The following is a 23,670-nucleotide window of genomic DNA, read 5'->3' on the forward strand; positions in this document are numbered from 1 at the left end:
AATTCCTATAGAGTCTGTTTGTAAACAAAAAGTTCCCATCTCCAAAACAGTTGACCTTATTATCACTAGAAGGTGGTGAGGAACGTTTCAGCAGTACATATTTTACCAATAGTGTGGATATATATCTGTATGTACTTTTTTGTCATTTCAAAGATTTCAGTCATATTTTCCACACAGAAATCTTTCTTACTGAAAATAAGTGCACAAGAGTTACATACAGAGGATTTTTTTTCCAATTTGTTAATATTAATAATTCAGAAAAAAAAAATTGTCCTGTGTTTTTTGTGGAAAATTTGAATTTTTTTCTCTTAAAATACAAGCTAGAGACAAATCTATAACAGGCATCAACAAATATCAATCCACAACATTCTTGAATTAATCTGTGAGAAAGAATAACAAGACATAATATATGTGATGTGTAAATGAGTAGTGGATACAGGGAAAAATAACATTGAAACAACATTCACACTAAAAAATCAGAATTCTGAAAACAAACACCTCCAAACTGAAATTTAGGTGGAACTTCTCCATTTCCCCAGACTTTTTGAAAAACAGTCGTTGCAAGTCAGTTGAAACATTTTGTGTTAGCAGTGCTCTCCGCTCTGAGAGGGCCTGCCATTTCTGACCAGGGCAATCAAACTGTAATTGCCATCCACCAAAGGTCCTCCAGAAAGGAAAACCTCACTTGGTCAAGCTGAACCACCCATGCACAGTGGCCTTTCACACACACCACATTAGCCCTCCTGGGTCTGGCGGGCTGCATCCACAGCATTGTACCTTTGCAGGAGCCAAGCAGAGCCATAGGCAGCATTTAATACAATTATCACAGCATCATATATATATTTTTAAATAAAACTACTCTTTGAGGTAAAATACAGTAAACTACTTTGGCTAAAGTCCTATATTACTGGTGACTTTTCCCTACAACCCTTCACAGAAGTTTAATTTCAAAGCTTAACACACAAAACAAATATGCTGGATACCTCAAAGGCTGAATGTAAAACACATTTGTGGATTTTGTGATTTTTTTTTTTTAAAGGCCTGGCCAAGTTTTAATGGGCTGTCACACACGAATGATTATGAAAGCGCTACAATGAACTGAGCTGATAAGCTGATCTGATCGGAATTAACTGCATGTGATTGCTGCTTTGAAAAGCTGGCCTAAAGAGGCAGCATTGAAAGCAATCTCACGTCACTGGTACCGCTTGCCTTAGCTATAAGTAAGCACAGATGGTGAGAAAAGTTAATTAAGAGACATATTTGTTTGGGGGTTTGAAATTTCCACCCTCTCTTCTCCAAAGAAGCCAAGCCACAGTAAAAATGTGTTTTAAGTTTGCGGCCTAATAAGTTCATGTTTTTGAGGCTCTGTTCCTGTAGATGGAGGTAATAGATAAACAGAATAAATAATTTATGTCAGCAGTTAGCATATGGATTTGCACTTGATCACTAAGCTACTCATTGCACCTGATAGCTACAACATCTTGTCAATTAAAAATATTCCTTTCTCCACAATTCTTCATTTACTTTCCTCCTACCCAGCACAGCTTTTCTCTTATACCACAACTGACACCCAGCAATGGAGATGTCACCCTTTTCATTCTCAACTTTAACGACTGCCTCTTTCATTTGCTCCCTCACTTCTTCTGCAGTATTTCATAAGGAACATATCAGCAATTACAAAAAATAGCTTCTGGTGATAAACCCTTTTTTTTTCCTCCTGGTTGGGAACTCTCTTTCCCGCCTCTCTCCAGCCCACACTTGAGTTTTCCCCAGATTAACTAATGGGCTTCTGAAGCTGGGGCTATGACGGTACTCTGTAAAGTGATCACCATCTTTAGAGGATAAAAATACATCCCTTATGCTTTATATACTGAAAGACTGTGACCAAAGGGTCATGTAGCAGACATTTTGCTCAATGGTCCTTCAGCAGCATATAATTCTTTGGACCCATTTGCATTTTTTTTACCTGTGGCTATTATAATGACAGTAGCATCAAAGAAGTACTGGCTGCAGAATGATAGGGATCAATCTCACATGAAAGGCTCTTGAAGGTAAGAATGGGTTAACATTAAGGGCAGAGAAAACTGAGATTTCAGAACTTCAAGTGAAATTGAGAGGCTCTCTTAGAGACACATTTCCAATTCACGCCTACTGTACTATTTATTTCCTTTCCCATCATTGCTGATTATAAGGATGTGCATGTGTAAAAGGAAGTTTCTTCGTCTCTAATCAGACCAGCTCTATTCCATGAATCCACAATCCACTGTTCGTGACATTACAAAATGAATCAGGCAGGAGGCTCAAGCCAGAACAGAAAGTGACAGCTTCTGTTCAAACAGATATCTTGGAAATTAGTGATGAGAGAGGACAGTGTTGTACTGCATAAGCATTTAACTCTTAGCACTGTCTCATTCTCTAAAAAGAGGTGCAACAGAATTACTCACTGGAAAGATCTTGGTATAAAAAAAATAATAAATTGGAGTGCTGATCTGTTCTACTTATATTTCTAGAGAAATAAAGGCCTGTTTTGAATAGGACACCCCCGCTATATGTATTGAACACTCCCTGGATTTAAAGAAAGTTGCTTCTTAAAACATTATCTTTGCATTATAGCGTATGGTCACATCATTTATGGTCTATCTTAAGAATTTGGCATGTATCAGTATATTGCTCCTGTCAGTCTTATTTCTGTGCTATAGAACCGATTTTGAGTAGGATATTATACTTACAAGAATGTGTTCCCTAACTAGGTTTACATTTCAGATGACAAGATCACATCAGAAGACTAGAGATTGACACTCAAGACCAGCCATGCACTGAGAACTTTTCTATGTGATTCTGCAAGGATTTTGGCCAAAAACTTGATCTGTACATAAATAAATTTAGACACAAACTAATAATTTAGCCATTAGAGAGAGAGAGAGAGAGAGATGTATACATACAAACTAATGATTGCGTATCACATTCCCAGGTGATCCCTAAACATTGTATTATCTAATCACATAAAAATGGCAGGTTTTCTAATTTTATAAATGTATACAAAATAAGTTGTTAAAAAAGTCAATCATTGAGAGCTCAGTACAGATGTTAATTCAATTTGTGTGGTAATGATCAAAACAGTCAGTTTACATAAAGCATTACATCTGTACAATATTGAAGTCCTGCAGTTCTGTCATCAGCAATGAGGGTTACCTACCTGCCACTGGAAATTTTTCCGATGGACTCTGCATAGTCATGCTGACAGTGAGTAGGACCTTCCATTACTGTTGCCCACAGTGACAGCCTTGCTGCCTTTCTGCTTTTCTGTCCAAGGATTGTCAGTGGAAAAGTGTAAAAGGAGCTACAGCTCCTTCTACTGGGTCTTAAGATTCCTAAGATTCAAGATTTGAGATCCTACTAGGGCTCAGAGAAGTGAGTCAAAGAAGACCAGTAGCGTCTCATAGAGCTCTGCATCACTTTTTTTTAATTCTGCTTTGCACATTCCAACTAACAGGATAATTTCAGAAGCAATCACACATTTAAAGAAGTTAAAAGAAAGAAGTCTGGGGACAGACTGTTGGAATGGGGACAGAAGTACTGCTAAGCAAACTGATTGTCTGATCCACATATGACATCTCAGATGTTAACAGCTTGTAAACATTATCTGTAGACCTCTAAATAATAACTTTACAGATTTAACCAATCATGCTTTGAAGGCTGTCACTGATCTAGTGGAGCATGACCAAATCCTGTTAGAGTGCAGAATAGATTCTAGCGGAAAGTCTTACACATGCTGAGTTGCATATCTAGATAAGGAATGCAAAGACATCACATATGCTACAGAGATGTATGTGCACAAAGAAATTAATACGTGCAACTAAATTCATCATCCCATGGGCCTACAACAAAGGTTTCAAACCCTGCAGGGTAATTCTGTCTGCAGCAGTACTGTGTGCTTCATCAAAGAGTATCACATTGCCAAATTCCTTCATAAGTAAGAACCGAGGTCTACATAAATGAGCGTGGCAGGTATCTGTGACTGCTACATGAATATTCAAGAAAGACATGAGACTCCCTTACAGTTTCAACTGATATAGTCAGAAGCAGATGAGATCTGTGTTTTGTTTGCCCACTTTACACATGTACTTCTTTAAAATTACAGCACAATCTAAGTAGTCATTTGTTAATTCACTGGTCATGATTTCCTAAGATCTGCTGAAATTCTATCGTCCTTCCAGCAAAATGTGGAGAAAGGGAAATTAAGTGAATCTTTGAGAGACTGGAAAAAGCATGGGTAGGAAACCTGCACAGATGTGAAAGTGCTCAAAGGACTGTTCCTATCTTGCCCAGTGGGGATAATCAGAATTACTTTAACTATTTTTTTATCTTCCTTGAGTGAAGAAAGTTTAAGAGAAAAGCATGTTAGATGTCTGGGTGTCTCCTCCTATTCTGAGCGCTACATGCTCTATTTTTCTGGCTGCAAGCCTCTGCATGTGAATGCCAGGGGAGTTTCTAGCCCCTAATACCAAAAACAAGTCATCATATACTTTGTAAGGGCCATCTACCACATTATCACTCATCTCAGTATACACAGATCCTACAGGGTATCCTGCTTCCAGTATAGCTAGGAGAAGTTAGCATCTTCTTGTTTGTTCAAAAACTGCATTGCACTGTTAACTGGGATGACGTGCAGCCTTTTTTTCCCTTAGATAACTCCAAGAGCTGAAAAATTACTCTGTTTAAACAAACTCCTTGTTCTTTTCTTCCTAGGGTGGAAAGACTGCTTTTAATCAATGATTGCAGCACTATGGAAGAGAGATGCAGAGTGTGCGCTCAGAAAAAATAAAATAAACCCCCCACCTTTGGCTCAGACATATTTCTCAGAACCAGCCAGAGCTGTAAGGGTCTCTTAACACTGCACTTTGTACGAAATTTTTTCTTTCATTTAGAAAAAAAATGAATTAGAGGAATTTTTTTTCGAGTTACATTTGGCCCAATTAACATGAATCATTTTGTCTCCTTCGGCTTTTCTCCAAACAGTAGAGAAATCCAAAGCTTTTCTCTTGGCTGTCTCTCCAGGGACTAATATCTTTAAGTACTTCAAGGCCAGATCCAACTCCCTGACATTTGTCTGCCTTGAACTTGCAAAGCGCTTGTAAGTTTGTTAGCCTCCAAAGCATCAAGAAACTACAACGACCTTTAGACATATTCCATGTGGGAGTTTTTGCAGAAACAGCTTCATACAGCAATAAAACCTACAGCTTGTTCTGGTGAACCTGTGCCAGATGAGGGCAAATAAAATCCTCTGAAGTATAGTAGATATCCAGTTGAGCATGTTACACTGGGAAGATTCATGAATAAAGGAGCTCCTCCATATCCAGCTTTTATTGTTTTCATTTGCCATAAAAGTGTTGGTTTGAGCCCAGATTAAACAAATCTAAGTTAGAACCAGGAACCAGACTAATTCTAACTTTATCATATACACTGCAACAGATATTCACGCAAATATTAAGGCATTGTTTTCTCTTGGAAAACTTGACCCTCATTTGATGCTGCAGGAGGGAGGAGCTGAGTTTGCTGGAGTGCCTTGCCCGGGCCCCGCTAATGGCCTCATCCTCAGAGCGTGCAGAAGTAGGGGAGGTATGGAGAAAGTATGCCATCACAGTGGTAGGCACTGCAGTGGCAGCTAACCTGTTACAGCTTCTTACCACCAGCCTAGGAAATCAGTCCAGTTATCTTGCTGAGTGGCACTGCAGCAGAGCTCCTCGGATGAGTAGGAGCCAAGAAATGTGCCAAGTTTTCTAAGCAATTGAACCCAGGGACACTGAGGGCAGGACTAATCAAACAATTTAGTTATTTATCTTGTACCTATCTACTTGCTTTTGGCATTTCTCATCTGCACAAAGGTTTATGCAACTCTGGCTATTCTGAAATCTCCACTTACCAACAGTCACCTAAATCGACTTCCAGATTGAAGTATCATTTCCAACAACTACATATTAAGGTGCTCAACGAAAACAAATATTGTACAGGTAAAGCAATTCTAGTTGAGGTACCATCAGCTTTAGTCTAAACAAAGGAAAGAGGAACTGTGGAATTAGCCTAAAAAAGACTCCCTTGCCTTGACTGATAATTTTAAATCACATGGATACAAAAATGCCACCATTTTTAAACCATCTTACAGGAAGTATAGCATTCTTCTTGTATGCTCTTTTGCTTAGTAGAGTCAAAGCTTGACTCACAAAGAAGGTAGTGTTTATTCTAAATGGTCAAAGTTAAGGAGCAGTTAATGGCTTGAATACTCACAGTTTAAGTTAAATTAAGCTGTACAGGGACTCTTTTTGAGCCATCGTGCTAAACGAGGAAAATATTTGTGCTCTTCCAATGCCAAATACCTTTTTTTTCCTTCACAACAGTTTTTATCATTTTCAATGACAACGTAATGGAATTGAGCAAACAGCAGAATCCATAGAGATGTTTAATTCATTCCAAGATCTCACCACCTCAGAAAAGAGATAAGATTTTACAAATTTATTCCCTTCTTTTATTTCAATTACCATGTTAATGCTTGAGACAATTCCTAACCCAAACTTCTGGCCAAAAGTCTGTTGGAAGGTAAGATAGCAGATCTAAATCAAATCACAAAGATCTTGCATAGCACAATTTCCCCTCTGTAGTAAAAGCTGCACTTTCCCCTATTTTCCTACTGGAATTCACTACAGGATGGCAAAACTTCATCACATACACATGACAGGATGTTAAGATAGTACATCCTTTAAGAAGTTCTAACAATATCCAAAGCTAAGTTCAAATCCAAACATTAAAACAACAAAGTGCAGAGTGGGAAAAAAGGAAGATTGCTTACACTAACGAGGTCTTCCCCAGTTAACTCTCTCAGAGTCTTTCAAAATCAGAAACTAAAAGCATGAAAGGGCTCTGCTGCACGTAGTCTGCTACACCAATACGACAAAAACCACCATCAGCCTTCAGTTGTGACCCTTTCATGGTTGTCAAATTAAAACACACAACAGTAAGCCCCCCTCTCCATTCTTTTTGGCCACCAGTTCATGCAAATTACAGAAGACCAGTAGCCTTTGCTTAGCAACAAAGTTGCATGTTCACTACTGATCACATTAACGATAAAGTAGTGAATATTAACAAATCTAATGATGAGAAGAGATGCCCTCCTTCACTGACTCATCCATACAATTCAAAATCTCTGAAATAGAAAGAATAATTCATTCATCTAACAGACTCACTAGAAACAGAAAAGAAGCCATCAATAATACTGCTTTCCAGCCCACATCCCTGACACTGAAACCCAGGCACACAACAGTAATTTCATGCAAGGAGAAGGATTGCTAAATGTACAAAAATATATGTATTTCTACTGAGCCATGAAACTTTCACATTTGCTTATGTCTTAGACTCATTCTAATATTTTCTAGAGTTATGGTTAGTACACATGAGCTGTCTTGACTGCCGTGGGACACAAAGAACCCAGGCAAAGTGTGCTGAACTGTCAGCCCCTGAGTGCCTCCACCTCCCAGGGAATCATACAGCTCATTCAGGTAACTGCAGAAAAGGTTATAATTACTTACAGCAGGATGTCCAGCACAGTAGGTGTAGCTAGCATGAGACTGGTAGTGCAAGCTTGCTCTTGGAAAGGTGTATGTATTCCAAGCAGGTTGGCTGCTATTCCACTGGGAGCTAAAGCCAGGGCTCATGGTCACTCTCGATTTACTGTTTTGGTACGTTCTCACTGTGGAGCTGGACTATCAAAAAAGAAAGAAATGCAACGTAAAAATAGCTTTTAGGGTAGAATACAAACAATGCAGCTACATATCATCATTGTGCATATACATACTGCCACAGAGTCTGGAACAAACTTGAGTGTTTTCTGTAAGGAACTGGGAAAAGCAAAAAATTGATTCCTTCAAATGAAGTGAAACAGCTATGTCGCTCTAATGCCCAAAAGAAAGACTGATGACTGTTGGACTTCAGGCTGGGATCTAAATTGAATGAGCAATGGATAAGTAATAAAGACAAGGGGATGTTCTGAAAATGTGTAGAGGGTGCAATCCTGCAAGATTAATAGTTGAAACTTGCATATGTATTTATTATAATGAACTAAATATTGACATTTATTGAGGTCCTGATCAGTTATGTCCATTTTAGAGTAAATGGCAGTTTGGGGCCAATGTTTAGATATATTTATTGAAGTCTTGAAATCCCATCTAGTGGCTAGGTAAGGCCAAGCCATTGCAAAGCTACCCCTACATTTCAAATATGTAACCTTCTAAACAGACCATGAAACTTCATGACATTTTTAATTACTTAAAAAGCAGCAGGAAAAAAAAAATCTTAAATTAATTTTTTTTAAAGTTAATTCAATAACTTCGTATGAAAGTAACCCAGACTACAGATGTGTAATTCATTTTCATTCTTTCTGGCTTTCTCTCGCTTTGCTTTATTTAACTGCATTTTTCTGCTTCTAGTCCTCATTTTATAAAAAATATTCCTAATAAATGCTGCACTGATAGGGGTGGTTTATTAGGGCAGGAAAAAAAAAATCAACTTTCAAAAAGAGTAGAAGATGCATTAGAATTGAATGCATCTTTAGCAGATATTTAGGTTGGTCTTCAAAGACATGCAAATGTACTTTTTCCTCCAGATTCTGTTCTGCATTGGGGTTTTGCTTGCTTTCTTCTTATTGGCAAAGGTGTTCTCAATATCCCATACAAATTTACACCAACTAATTGTAATTATTATAAACCTGAAACTGTTCTTTTTAAAGCATTAAATTCACAGTGACCTTAGTAATACAGTGAAAGCTTGAGAAATATGAACACAAATAATATTTCTTAGAAATGCTTATAAATGTCTTTGTTAGTAAATTGATGCTATCAATTTCAAAAGCTATATTCAAAAATGACGCTTCATTTATTTTTACCCTCCTTTCAAAGACAACTCTTATTCACAATATATGCAGCATTAACCAAATATCAATATGGGCCACCATCGAACAAGGTGTTTCACACGGTCCAAGACCATCCTTACCCTGACGTGCTTACAAGATAAATGAGAAGGTCAGGGAAAGGATGAAAGAGCAGAGCCTGATGCAGAAGCAGAGAAAATAGCTTTGTAAACATGACTTTCAGTTTCATTTCAATGCTTCAGCTCAGTTTCATTGGGAGAGCATTAGTGAAATGGAAGGAAAAGGGGATGGAGAGAAGACATATAAAAAGGTTTCAAGGACACATTCTAGCTATGAAAATATATACCCTGTATTATCTTTCTGATTTTTAATACTGTATTTAGATGAGCTGGTTGTAGAAACTACAGGCCACGCCGGCATTGGCTGAACATGCCCTCTTTATTTCATTTAATTTTCAAAAGTTTAAGTACATAAAGTTCTCAGTTATCAATTGCTGTATAAACTTTAAGTTCAAGAAAAGGCCAAACGACTTCCTGCATGTGTTTATTTCCTGCGCCACCGATTAGGAAGCCCGAAAAGAGCAGTTTCCGCTGACCAGTTCTCAGTATCTCAACAGATTCGCCTCCTGCCCCCACCTCTAAGCGAAGGATTCCTGCAGTGTGATTTCTAAAGATTTAACTTACGACTAGCTGAACACAAAGCGTATGAATGAACACTAAACCCCACACTAAACTCTCATTAGTCACTGTGTGTGACAAGTGGTTACTTTGTTCTTACAAAAGGCTTCAGGAAAAAAAAAATCTGCCCCTACAGTTAAAGGGGCTTATTTGAAATAAATCTTTTTGTATGAATTTAAATCACGACAAATCAAAGGAAAGAGGCTATGGCTACAGCTAGAAAAAAACTGAAGGGTTTTAATGGTTTTTTTTCCTCTTTTTTTCTTTTTTTTTCCTTCCCCTTTTACCCTCTTTCCCCAAGGAGCAGAAACTGCATTTTCTTTCCTTTGACGTATTACTTATCTTTCAGATCACTCCTCAAAGACAAATCTCTCTTTCTGGGCCCTGGTAGACTTGCTTCTACATGAGAGATGAAGGCTAGGTTTTGTTTTGGACAGATCAAATAGGTTTTTAGCCATAATGTACTTCCTGTACATTTCTCCCCTTTATAAACATCAGGTATTCAAGTATGGCTGCTTATTAACTCCTCTTGAGGAGTTCATCCCCGGCCGAATATTCTGTGAGTATTGAGCTGCTGTATCCTAACAATAGCTTCACTCCTTCCTATTATTTCTGATGAGTCTGCATTGTATGGACCAGTGGAAAATATCTATGGCTGATGGGATATGAAGATGCATTGTCAGCTGTGATAATTGTTAACTGATTATTTTCACTATGGCAGCTAACTCCACTACAGTAAGGAGAGACGTGCTATTAGCACTAAACAGACGTGCACAATACCTATTCCTGTATTAGAAAACAGGAGCAAAAATAAGCCTGTTTTTTAAACAGCCTGCCTCAGATGCTGAACAACCTTCTGCCTGTTGATTGAGTTTCGTTTCGTGCTTGCGTGCTACACAAAACGCCTTCCCGTATCTGCCAGCATGCTGGAGGCATGGTTCAGCCCCGGCACTAAATCCTGGCACAGAGACGAGCCCCTCTGCTCCCCTTTCTGCTCCTCCACCCAGCTCTCACCTCACGGGGGGATGCATTAGAAACGGTGAGCCATTCAGACCCTCAAGGATGCGCCGGGTGTCCTACCCATGCAGGTCACTCAGGACGCAGAGGCGGGAAGCGAGACCCCACGTACCCCACTCCCCCTCGGGGCGGCTGGGCGGCCGTGGGAGGGAGGTCCCTGCGAGCAAAGCCCTCCGCTCTGAACGGTGGCTTTGTAGGGGGACTACTATTTCTGACCCAATAAAAGCTTCTCTCTTTCTGCTGGCTTACCTCCAGAAAAAAACCAAACCAAAACAAACCAAGTCAATACATGAAGACACTCCCAGGATAATTGGCTTTGAAACCTTGAAGCTATCCAGAATGTCAGCCAGAGAAGACAGACATCTGTACCACCAGCCACCAAGTCCCAGGACAGTCTGGTCACCCCACGGATCTAACCTAGGGCGGTTGGGGAGCTAAGACATGAGATCAGGGACCCCAAAAGTCAACGTGTTGAATTCAAGGTGTCCTCTGAACAACAAAATGCTGCACATCTCTGCAGCCTTCCCAGCTCAGCGCAGAGGTGCCTGTGGAAAGACCCTGGGCCCACACTGGAGCAGAGGAAAAGCATGAAGAGCAGGAGAGAGGAGCTGTTATTCCTCACGTCCCTGTGCCAGTAGGGCTGGGGAGCAGGCACAGCGTCAGGAACGCAGGAGTGAAGCTGAGCCTGGGAAAAAGGACTGGGCGGAAGGTATTGTCTTAATTTGTCCAAACTTATTTTAACTGGCAATAAATTAATTTTCCCCAAGTTGAGTCTGGTTTTGCCTGTGATGGTAATTGCTAAGTGATCTCCCTGTCTTTATCTTGACCCATGAGCTTTTCCATCTTATTTTCTGCCCCCCTTTTCTTGAGGAGAGGGAGTGAAAGAGCTGCTGGGTGGGTGTCTGGCAGCCAGAAAAGGTAAACCCACCACAAACTGGCAGGTCTTGTGGCACACAGGGTTTTATTCAGGATCTGAAAGTGCATCTATTTCCCCCTAAGTCTACTGATTACTCCAATAAAAGGTATCACCTCTCCCCAAAATTCTGTCTTATTTATATCTCTTGGGTTGTCAATGGTGGACCACTGCTGCCACTCCTGGAACAACCCAATCAGCTTTTCTCAGAAAACTTCTGCAGAAAATTATCAGATTGCAATAAAAAAGAAGTCTTGCCCTCCTTCCTATGCTTTGCCAGAAACAACAAATATTACAAAGTTAGGGTAGAATTTTCTTTTCCTTGAATAAGTCACTCCAGTACCTTTATACCCTAAAGGTCTGATGCAATCTAAAATTGAGATCAGTAAAATTTAAATGTCTAAGCACATTTTAAAATATGACCCCTTTTTTCCTCTGCCTTAATTTCTCTGGCATATAAGTATGGATAATCTTAAAACTTCTAGGCTAAGCTTTTCCTCACATTTGTAAAAGTTTTGAATATTTTTGGACATAAGCATGAGTGAAGTGCAAAGTATTATTAGTATTTTTACTGTTTCTTGAGCTTAACTGCTTTCAGATCTTAGTTCTTTTAATAGCTGATGTGTGAAGTCTAACAGTGGAAAAAATAGAACATAGTATTTATGGACCACTTTTTATCTTCAAAGCACTGCGCAAATGTTAAATGGTGGCAAAATTTTTGACTGGTGCAACATTTCCAACTTTTAAAGCAGTTTGTAGTAGATACAGGAACTAGCAGCCACTTCTTCCTATTTGTATGTGAGTGAATAAAGCACCGCATTTGGCTAGGACATTAAGCAACATAAATAGTTTTGACATAGACCTAGTCTTCATGTCATCACACCCGTGCTCTCCACTCTTTTGCAACACAGCATCTTCATGCAGTAAACTAACAGGAAAAATATGTGCTAATTCTGAAATTCTACATCACATCAAATGCAAGACTGACTACATCTATCAGACATCCTTCTGCCAACTATGACAAAACGCTGTGATTATTATTGGCTTTGGCACTCCAAAAGAAGAAAGAGGCTCAAATACTCTACTCTATGTTACCTCTTTACTTGCATTGACTTAAAAAAAAAAAAAAAAAAGACAAGTGGGATTAAAGAGGTGTAAATAACATCTCAATTCAGCCTCCCACTACCTCATCTTTTAAAAGCAACTTCCCAGAGCTATGATGTCATTTTCTTAGCCCACACAATTTGAGCTGCCTCCAGTCCCTTGGATTTTGATTGCAGAATGGTTCTGTCTTCAGCTGCATCTTCTGGTGTTTATTGTGAAAGCAACTGTGTTTGAAAGGATGTCCACCCTCTTCCCCCTATCCCTTCAAGGGATTTGACATCCCTTATTTTGGATGTCAAAATGATTACAGGAGTTGCGAAAGGCCAAGTAGAGAAACTGCCATTCTGGAGATACTGCTTGCAGGAACGCTGTATGCCTGTATTTGGATCAGACCATGATGAAAAGCACAGTCCTATGCTCTTAAAAGTTTGGATGCTTTACAAAATACTACCGTTCCCATAGAAATCAAAGTTTTCCTATAACCTGGAAAACTCAGAAATGAAAATAGCTGCCCTGGAACATTATCGCATGAGCTAAAATGATGCATTTGTTTTCTTGCTCAGAGAAAATACGAAACTGGCAAACTAAATCTGATGTTAGTTCATCACAAAATACACCTGAGAGACCTTAACGATTGTGGTAATTGTGAAATTGAAGAATGAGGGTGTTTTTTTCTTTTGGGGTTGTTATGAAATCTAAGCATGGAAGATATTGCAGATTTTTTTTTTTTTAATAGCAGGAAAGAGGAATTTTGTGCTGCTACTTCTCCCGACATCATCTTTCACTATAGCTTGCAAATCTTTTACAGTCTAGAACCAGACTCCATCTGTTCCAGTAAGAACTGAGCTCTTAATATCTGGCCACTGCAGATTTTGAGTTTATCAAGTTTGTCTCATAACCTTTATGAAAAAAACTTCAGAGACATGACCAAATTTAAGAGAAACATTGTTTTTCCAGACATGGGATTGAAACTTAATATGCTGTACCTGGAAAAACAGGATCAACTGAGAGAAATAGCATTCCACTGAAACCACAGAGAAATGATGAGGCTATATTTCATATCTCGGCATACATGTAAGGCTATAGCTCACTCAGTGGATCCAAGAGCGCTGAGCGCTAGCCCACATCACGCCAAAACCCAGGGTATGCAGCCCATCTGCCCCTTCCCAGTAGGTAGGAGAGGAATGTTCTCCGTGGGCTGGCTTTGTTCAGCAGGCTCCCGGCCAGCTGGGTGAAGGGGACCCAGGCCTGCAGGACACAACCAGCACAGCTGAATTACTTAGAGCTGGGGCCCAACAGGAATGCTAAGTTGAGAGACTTTTTAGAATAGGTCCCAAATTATCTAAATAACTTTTGAGGAATGTATTCTACAAAAAGAGTCTGCCACTCATTGTTATTTTTCCCCAGAGTTATGCCTTGAAAACAAAATATATATGGTTTTCACACTTTTCTGGTTAGAATTGCTGTCATTTCCAGTGATTCAACACCGTAATTCATGTTGTACTTTTAACTGTTACTTGAATCCTAAGAGCATTTTTTTCCTGGGCAAAGTATGAAACATTGCTCTTGTAGTTACAGAGAGTGAGCAAGGGAGCTGAAAAAATGAAGGCCTTCACGGTTTGAGGAAGAGGCCATGAAGAGCCTGGTTTTCTGCCATCTTATCATCCACGTCATTGCCAAGGGGCAAAGAGTTAGTAACATGAGACAGGCCAGCGACAATTCAGATTAAAGCCTTAAAGATTCTTGGCGACCTGTGTGGAAGACCTGGGTGTAATCAAAAGTTGCTGTTACCTGATGGTTCTCTAGGCAAGAGACCGCTGGGTTTCAGCCAACTTCCGCACACGTGCACCTCCCGAAAAGCATTACCAGCACCAGTATCTCAGCAGGCAAGCTCAGTGCAAAGACCAAGTATAAGTCACAGGAAATGCTCCTGTGCTTCAAACTGATTTCTCCAGAATAAGAAAAGGAATTTTGCATGTTTAAGAGAAACTTGTATTGGTTTTGTTACCCATGTTTACCCAGCCATAAGGAATGGGGTCACTCATGCTCCTGGACTGCTCATTTGTATGTCTTCCTTCCACAGAAGGAAAAGTGAAAGGATATTTTTTTTTTATCTTTGTTAGGTTATTTGTAAAAAGTAAATTGGGATTAAAATGTATGTTGTTAGATGGGATTCTTATTGGTCTAGTTTAAACCTTTAATTTAGGTTTGAACACAGTGAATATCTTGACTCCAAGTCCCCTCCTCCTCCCTTCTCCTCTGCCTCCTTCACTTTGAAAGGAGTAAGGGCATGTCAAAGTTTCTTCTGTTCAGAATATTATTTAGTCAATCTATTGTGAGAAATTTAAGTCATAATAAACTCAGAAGGACATTGAATATGACCTTGTAATGGTAGGCCATTAAGTAATTATTTTCTGAAAATAAAACACACTGGCATCTGTTAAATTTACTCCAGCATTTTTTCCACCACCAAGGTTACAATTTAAAGTTGTGAAGCATTATGTTAATCCAAGATGAGCGTGATCTGAGTGTTCCCAGTAAATTCTGCCAAGATAGCACCAGTTAAGACCCCACCACAGATGACCTGCATAGTTCTGATTTCTAAAGAAGTCACCCATATAAAATAATCACTCAGTCCAATACTCCTATGAATGCACATCCAGCTCATCTGTATGGAGTGACTGGAGAAAAGGATGTTCTTCCACCAGGAGCTGTTGAGCACACAAGTCACAGAGGCAAAGAACTTGAAGGGGAGGATTTGTGCCAGATAAGAAAGTCTAATGGTGAACACTAATCTTAAGGAAAGTTGTTGATTACATACAAAACTTATCATATTAAGTCTCTGATCCTGGCAGATCTCCGCAGTAGTATTTTTACGTCTAAGAATTCCTCTCTCATATATGACAGTTGCCACTCTTGAAGTCTTTTCTGCAAACTACACAGCAGTATTTGGGACTTGCAGCATTCCCTTCATAAAATAGAGGACACAAAGGGATGCTGCAAAAATTGAAAAAAATTTTAACGTGCTAAGTGCATTTCCTAGGATCACATTCCCAGGTACAGAGGGCTCTTGTACTAGTTTTGCTGTAAGTCAACAGACCACTTTTACCTACATCTAATTTTTTTATGTGGACCTACATACCGCTGACTGAAACACAAGTTCAGGAGCTTTACTGATTAATGACTGATTTTAGCATTTACCCGTCTGCTAAATTGGGACTTTTTACAGACAGCTAACATCTTTTGTGAAACTCATTATTTTTTTGATAGTTCGGGAAGAAAAATAATTATTTCATTAACACTTGAATTCCTTCCCCTTTTACAGTACCCAAAGGTATGTTTCACTATGTTCTGCACTATCTTAATGTTTTTTCTGCTGTATCTGTTTACTACATGTATATTGAATTACTCCCTGAACAATAAATCAACCACTGTCTTGGATACAAAATGATTTTCCTCACACTAGATCTGCAATATGCAACTTTTTTTAAGCAATCCCAAGAGTAACAGCTGGCTGACAATTTAAGCAAGTCTGCAACATTAACCGGTGAGTGCAATCCAGACTCACATACCAGGGAAGAGGGATACTTAATGAACAACCAAAAATGTCTGTGGCACAACATCACTTCTACAGTTCTACCAAATGAGAAAAGGTCAGATTTCTTTCCTCAGCTGCAGTAGGCAAAGCATTGATTCCAGCATCACATGCATGTTACAAATCTTCACGTCCACAAAATGCCTACTTTACTGAATGCAATGCAGTTATGAAATGCATTTGGCCACTGGGAAGAATTCTATAAATCCTGCAGAGCTACCCAATGTACCACTACAGCTAACTCCTGTGGATGGGCCTGCATGCTTTTGTAAAACTCACTGTGGGATTAGGACATTTATCATAGCTATGATTTCTTTCCTGCGATGTTATATCTATTGTATACCAGGAGTTCTGCAGGTGCATGATATATCCATCCTGTCATTAGCTACAATACCCTGCAAACAGTTTTTATTTTGTGCTGGAGAAACAAATACTCCTCCCATAAATTGTTTTACTGCTGATTGGGGGACAGGCTCTTGCTCCCTTGACAGTAAAACAGCTTGCTTTCTCTGACCACAGAGTTATAATTTCCAGCATAACAATCTGAAGCTCAATACCATTTCTTATGGAATTAAGTAATATAGGGAAAATCATAGCATACTTTTTTTCCATATCACTCCTGAACTCTCATTATTCGTTAAGTGCCAACATGTTTGATTGCTGAGGGACTTTACAGACAACACAGCCCCTAAAGGTCCAACTGAGGGAATGCAGGAAGAGGAAGCAAATGTCAAATAAATCAAATGGACAAAATTCTCTTTTAAAATTAAAACCAAATCTCAATATGAATTTTGTTACTGGGATCAGAATTCACCAAAGGTTTCAGTTTCACTGAAAATGTTCAATGAACATTTTAAAAAGCAAAGCAGCAAACTGGATATCCAGGAAATCCAGAAATGAAAAGTGATTTCTTCCTCAGTGAAATCATACTCAGACAGGTCTTTCACTCAAATTAAATATTCATAGAAACACATATATTGTATATGACACATTTGAATGTGAAAAGGCTAATATCCTCTGGCTTTTCCAGTAGTCAACTAATCCATTAGAAATGTAATAGTCAGTCTAACCATTCTGTGACTTCAGTAGGAGGTATGAAAAATAAAAGAGAAAGCAGAATGAACTACAAAGAGAAGAAGAAAATAAGAAGTAAGACATATCCAAGACCAGCTCTCAGGGTACTCAAAATCAATTTCAACTGCCCCAGATATCTGTTGAATATCAAATACAGAACAGAGGAACATGCATACAGGGCTACAGAGTTGCCTAGAAAAGCTGCTTTTTCTTCCCTTAAGCTTTGGGCACGCATGCTGGAGAAGAGAGAGAGATCATTAATTTATTAAAAGGGATGAGCAAATTATGACTGGGAAGTTGACTATAAGCTGTTTGAATTCAGTGTAGCAAAGACTGGTTTTCCAGGATACATCAATACAAGGTTACAGATTTCCTTAAAAAATAAGTAAATCTCAGTGAAAAATGACACTAAAATTCCCAATGTAAAAGACAACAGAAACACCTAAGGCACAAGTTGTGTGTTAAGGCACAAGGGGTTATGGGATTTTGCTTTGCTTTGTTTTTATTTCCCTGGGAAAAAAAAGCAAGCAATGAAAGGCTATTAAAATCCAAATAATTCTGCAGATTATTGAGAGTCCTGTAGTCTAATCTAGTGGGAAAGAGACATGGGCATCAACAAACAAATATACTATTAAACCAATGAAAAAATTAGTGAATATCTTAAATGAAGGAATAAAGCAGCATGAGGTAACACATGCTGAAGGTTTGACAATGTGAAGCTTCTCTGGTCTTGGTCAGGACAGCATTTAAAATAATGGGACTACTCATGACCTTAAAGTAAACCATGAGTATAAGCAAACAGATCCCTGACAAAGCTTTGTAGAAACTACTCCTTGAGTTAAACACGGTTTTCTCCTGTGTAACTGTCTACTGCACATAAAGCACTATCATGGGGCCAGATCATAAAAGAAAACTTCCCGCTAGGTAACGTCAATCAAATGTTTCTAAATATATAAAAATACTTTTACTTTCAAGTATCAATGTGAATGCAAACAAGCAACTTTCCTTTCATAGTACTTTCCTTCAAAATATAAACCACTCTTTTTAGTCTTATCAGCTAACAATCAAGAGTTTTATTGGCTGACTTGCATTTTGGCCATGCCACAAGTGTTTCAGATTGGCATTTTATACTCTATGAATTGGTAAATAAACCAAAATAACAACAACAACAAAACTCCAATAACTTAAATTTCAGTAAGGCTACTGCAGTAAGGAAAAACTCACATAGGTCTGAAAACAGCTTCAGCTTTCATGACATTAAACTGCTGAGAAAAAAATAACTCCAACACATTACACATTGAGGAGCTCCAAGTGGGAAGCAGAGATCTTTTGAATCCTGTTGGAGGGCGCTCAAATAAGAGAAGTCATTGACCCTCGAGAGAGGAAATCCAGCTGAGGCTCCTCAGAGCCTGGCATGTGGAACTGCACTTCTTTGCTTAGGAAATACTGACAGCTAGGGGAATAACTCAGTGCAGCTCAGCCTAAGGGATTTTTCTGCCCCAGTGCCCAACAGTATGAAGAAGATTCAGATCCTTCCTACTGAACTTCAACATCATAAACTTGACAGGCAAAAGGAGGGGAAAAAATAAGGAAAGCTCTGCTTCTTGTGTTTCTCCCTGCTGTAACCAGAGCCCCCTTTCCTATCCCCAAATGTTTGTTAAAATGTTAAAATCTAGATTTTAAAACGTAAGTACAGCAGTCATGTTCAGACAGCAAGAACCAGATGAGAGATAAGGAACAGAGACTGAGGACAAGAGAGAAGATGACCAGAAACCACAGCAGGAGGCTCCGAGGATAAACAGATGCTACCCTGTCTCATCTGTGTTTTGTTTTGTGTTTTTGAGCCTGCTTCTCAAAAGACTAGACATGGAATGAATGCAGATGGAGATTTCTGTCACATTGTTCCCAGTTGGTTTAAAACCTCTGCTTCTTGAGTCAAATCCTTTCTAGAGTTGATGACTGCATTTCCAAAGCCTGAGAATGGACAGAATTTCTTACCGCTCTATAAGGACACTGGTCTAAAAAGGCTAGAGGATTAACAGCAAATTAAACTAATATGGTTACCGTAGAAATTTCTTTAAAAGGTACATTTCGAATTTCATATTTCTATGTCAGTAGATAGTCTCTGCAGCTTTGTGCTTAGAATACACATTTCAGGAAAATTTGCCATATAGCATATTCAGTCATATATTGTATTTCCTGACACATGTGTGTGTCATAACCTTGCAGCAGAAACAGGAAAAAACAGTAATATTAACAAGATTTGTACAGAAGCTTACAACATTAGTTACCCTATTATCTACCAAAACAGTTCAGAATGACTGGTGGGAATATCATGGAAGAATGCTAAAAGGTATTTTTAGAGATATGTTATTTGTTCAGTTTGAAATGTATTTTAAAACTCCAGTCACCAATACGTAGCTTCATTATTATTAAAACACAACTTTTAGTATCTAGTGAACTGTTATGTAGATACTAAGACAGAAAGTTAATGGGTATAGATGTAAAAGAAAAGAATCTCGCTTACTATACTTGGGAAAAAAAGGATGGCCTTTCACCTAAAGAGGAAAACTATTATCTGGAAGATCAAAAATCACCATTAGCTCTGAATCAGGCTTCTTATGTGACTCAAACTTTCCACAACTCTTTCCTGGTCTCTATAACAGAGATTTTATTGCTTCTTCTTTTGCACCCTTTGGGAGATGGTGTGACATCTTTTGTCCATTCATCTAGAACAGCAATGTCCCAAACCACCAAATCAATCACCAATCACCCAATCACCAAATCAATTTTTTGGTCAATTTTCAGTTATATAATGACTATGAAAGCTACTATAATTGGGAATAAACACAACAAAAGACACAGAGAGGCTTCCAGTAATTCACATACATATACATAAGCACAATTAAGTGAAATAAAGAAGAACACAGGCAGAATACAGAGGATATTTCCAGTGACGTTTAAAACTATTGGCAGAGTAATTTTTTAAGGAAGCTAATAGCAGAACCATGAATTAGGTGGATTTAAGAAAGCTAAAGCACAAACAAAAGCAAAGACAGGGGAAAGTAGATTTGAGGAGCTGAATCATAATAATAGAGCTTTGTTCCATCTCATTTATCTATGTATATTTACATTTATACATCTATGTATATATTACCTGGGGGGAAGTGTTGTGAAGCTTTTCTTTAATTCATAGAGATTAAAACCAGACCTTGTTACAACTTTTTGAATATTCTTTTTAAATTTTATATTTTAAAAGACATATCTAGAAACATTTATTTCAGAGGAAAAGGTAATTTTAAATTTTTTTTTAACTGACTGCTGATAAGATTTTATGTAACAGAAGAAGAAAGGCACGGGAAAAAAGATAATGTTCTACAGCTTAAATATGGAAGAAAAAATTTATCTCGTATTCTAAACACTAAATATATTTATGCCCCTAACTCCTCTAATTTTAGAAATATCTGTTGTAGACTGTCATTATACCCAAATTGTTTGCAGATGCTGCTGTATAATGGAATAGTCAGAGATAAACTGTTGAAATATTTGGTAGCATTGTCAACCTATTAACAAAATTAAAATTATTAAATGGACACTGAATAGATGCTAGTAACACCAAGATTTGAGGTTACCAACTGTTTTTACAGCTCTCTCTTTTATTTTGGCCATGATACAGAAAAATGCGTATTTCCTAAGTAGACTTTCCTAATAAGAATTGTTAACTTAGATAGATAGATCAAATTGATAGAACATGCATAGATTCTTTTTTTTGCTCTTGCCTAAAATTCTGATTTGAGTCAGAAACATTTTAATTCATAACAAACTCTCTAGATAAATTATTAGTTAATGCAAAACAATTTAATTAGTTTATGCAAAACTATTTTTATTTTTAAAACTTATTTTTGAGAAGCAGAACATTTTATTCTAAAAAATAAAAATTTTATTGTATCCTGAAATTTAAGAAAAAATACACAGGAATATAGTTGCTATAAATACAGTATAATTCAGTAATGGTAAGACAAATTTTAAGTAATCATTTGATTTTATGGATCACATCTAGCTGATCAAAGGATAGCAAACTTATTAGATGAAGCAGCAGATATACTGTTTATTTGTTTCTTTAACATCAGAATCATACATTTTGAGAAGATTCTGCTAACCATTCATCTGCAAAAAAATTGATAACTTTAGGAAATGCCATTCAGGTGCTGGATGTCAATTTTGTTCTAGATGCTAAGGTCCCAGTGCATCAAGATCCTTACGCATATGCATAGCTGTAAGCACAGGAGGAAGTCTACTGAAGCCCAGAGGATTCGTTGTAGTACTAGGATCATACACAGACTCTCATCTGAAAGGCTTAAATATCTAACAGAATTGATCCTGCGCTGAAGACAAAAAATTTATTTCATTACAAGAACAAAAAGATGGAGACTTAGATAGGAAAGCGGGGATTTTGTTGTTTGTTTTAAAAGGATATAAATCTTCATGATGCAGGCTATAAAAGAAGGCTAGGAAGATTAATACTCTCTGGGCAGCATATTCCACTCTTATTATCTACAGGATATCTTGCACCTTGTTCTGAAGCATTTAGCAATGGCTCATGGAACAACAGATGTTTAATGGTCTGATATGGCCTTGCTGCATCGATCACTGTGATACAGCAATCAAAACCAGAGGGTGCGTATGGCCTTATTTGATCTTTACAAGAGAATTCCACCAGGCTAATCTCTAAAACATATCGTCAGATTATTCATTTCTCTCCCTTGTGTATTTCCTTACTTATAAATAAATAAATCAATCAATACAGCCATCATGCAAAATTTCTAAACTTAAGGGAAGTTAATGGTGTTTGTAAGTGCTTGGCAGAACACTGCCTCTGTGCATATCAGGGTTGCAAATTGTGAGAAGCCCTAATGACCTTTTTCTTTTAATAAACTCAGTTTTGGAAAAAACACACACATTCATCATGTATCCTACTTCCTGGAGGAAATATTGGTGCAGCTGAGGTCTAGAGACAGAAGACTTAACAACAGGAACAAACAATTGAAGTATTTCACTGTCTTGCTTTTTCCTTCAATATTCTTCTACACAAGCATTCTTCTTACTTCTACTTACTTTCTATCAGGGCTAAATTGTTCAAAAGATGAGGCATCCACTGTACCTTTAAAAAAATCCACATTTTTGCACAAAAAAGGATGATGGAACAGAGAAGAAATGCTTGTGTAATTTGTACTTAAACACATTTGCCTTTAAAAAATCAAGAATTTGCAGACAAAGTAGGTGTAAGTAGGCAACTTGCATCTCAATTTGAAATTATGACCACCTTCAGGCTATTCCTTAAAATCATGGTTATCTATTTCAGTGCACCCATGTCTCTTCCATTCCTCTCTTCACTTATTTGCACACCCTTCTTGTGAAACTTTTTTCACTTCTCTTTATTTAGATATGGTTAACAGTTTAAAGTTAGGTCAATATATGAAATATCTCCACCTGAAAATTTGTACCCTTATAATTTGACTCTCAGGAAATAAACAACAATTTAAAGTACAAGATTAAATGGGTAATAAAAGAGTTTGAGGTTTATAATGGCCAACAAAGCTTCAGTACCCAAATACCCAACATGAATGAATCTACTTTTATTAATTGCCTCCAATAAGGAGCACAGACATCTCCACTGATTTTAAGAGCTGATATAAACTTTTCTGTTTTTTACTTTTTTTTTTTTTTTTTACTCTTCAGGGTTGACTAAGTGAGTTATGCAGCGATAGATATCCATAAATTTATAACATTCTTGAGAAGAGAGATTGTGGACTTTTTTTTTTACTACTAAAACTTGAATGTATAGGTTGAAGTGTAGTTTCCCTAAGGTTCACTTTGCATTTTAATAGTAGTAGTAATAAAAACATTAAATTATTGTTATTTTATTAATTGTTGTTATTATTATTGTTATTATTAAAAGAAAGCAAAACAGTCACAAGATTGTCCCAGTTGGAAGGATGGGGGAAATTGACTGGGGAACAAGAATTCATGCTAAAATCCTAAATTGAGCAGCAGCACTGTGAAAAGGGTGTCAAAGAGAAAGCCATCTGCAATGCACCATTACATGCTTCACTGCCACTACAATGTGACGTGCTGCTACTTACTCCCAAACATGTTCTTGTTAAGCGCACACTATTAGCATCTTACAAGAGTTTAGTATTTCCTTAGAAAAAGACCTCTTACTGCAATTTGGCGAATAGAAACACCCAGGGGTACCCCTCCTTCCACTTAATAGCTGACAACTTTCCCAATGAATGTACAGTCTAGGGTTTTCCTTCTTCCCAGTACAACTTAAAGTCTACAAAGAGCAACATGTGTTTGTCACCATTTTTTC

General features: G+C 37.9%; 1 protein-coding gene across 1 annotated transcript in view; it reads right to left on the reverse strand.

The window, feature by feature from the left end:
- The window catches only part of RBMS3 (RNA binding motif single stranded interacting protein 3), a 730,467-nt gene that overhangs the window by 499,488 nt on the left and 207,309 nt on the right, over positions 1 to 23,670 (reverse strand). Inside the window, exon 4 of the mRNA XM_052797551.1 lies at positions 7,581 to 7,754. Within this exon, the coding sequence (XP_052653511.1) occupies positions 7,581 to 7,754 (174 nt within the window). The remainder of the gene's footprint in view (positions 1 to 7,580; positions 7,755 to 23,670) is intronic.

Source organism: Harpia harpyja, chromosome 1 (genome assembly GCF_026419915.1).
Source record: "Harpia harpyja isolate bHarHar1 chromosome 1, bHarHar1 primary haplotype, whole genome shotgun sequence".
Classification (NCBI taxonomy): domain Eukaryota; kingdom Metazoa; phylum Chordata; class Aves; order Accipitriformes; family Accipitridae; genus Harpia; species Harpia harpyja.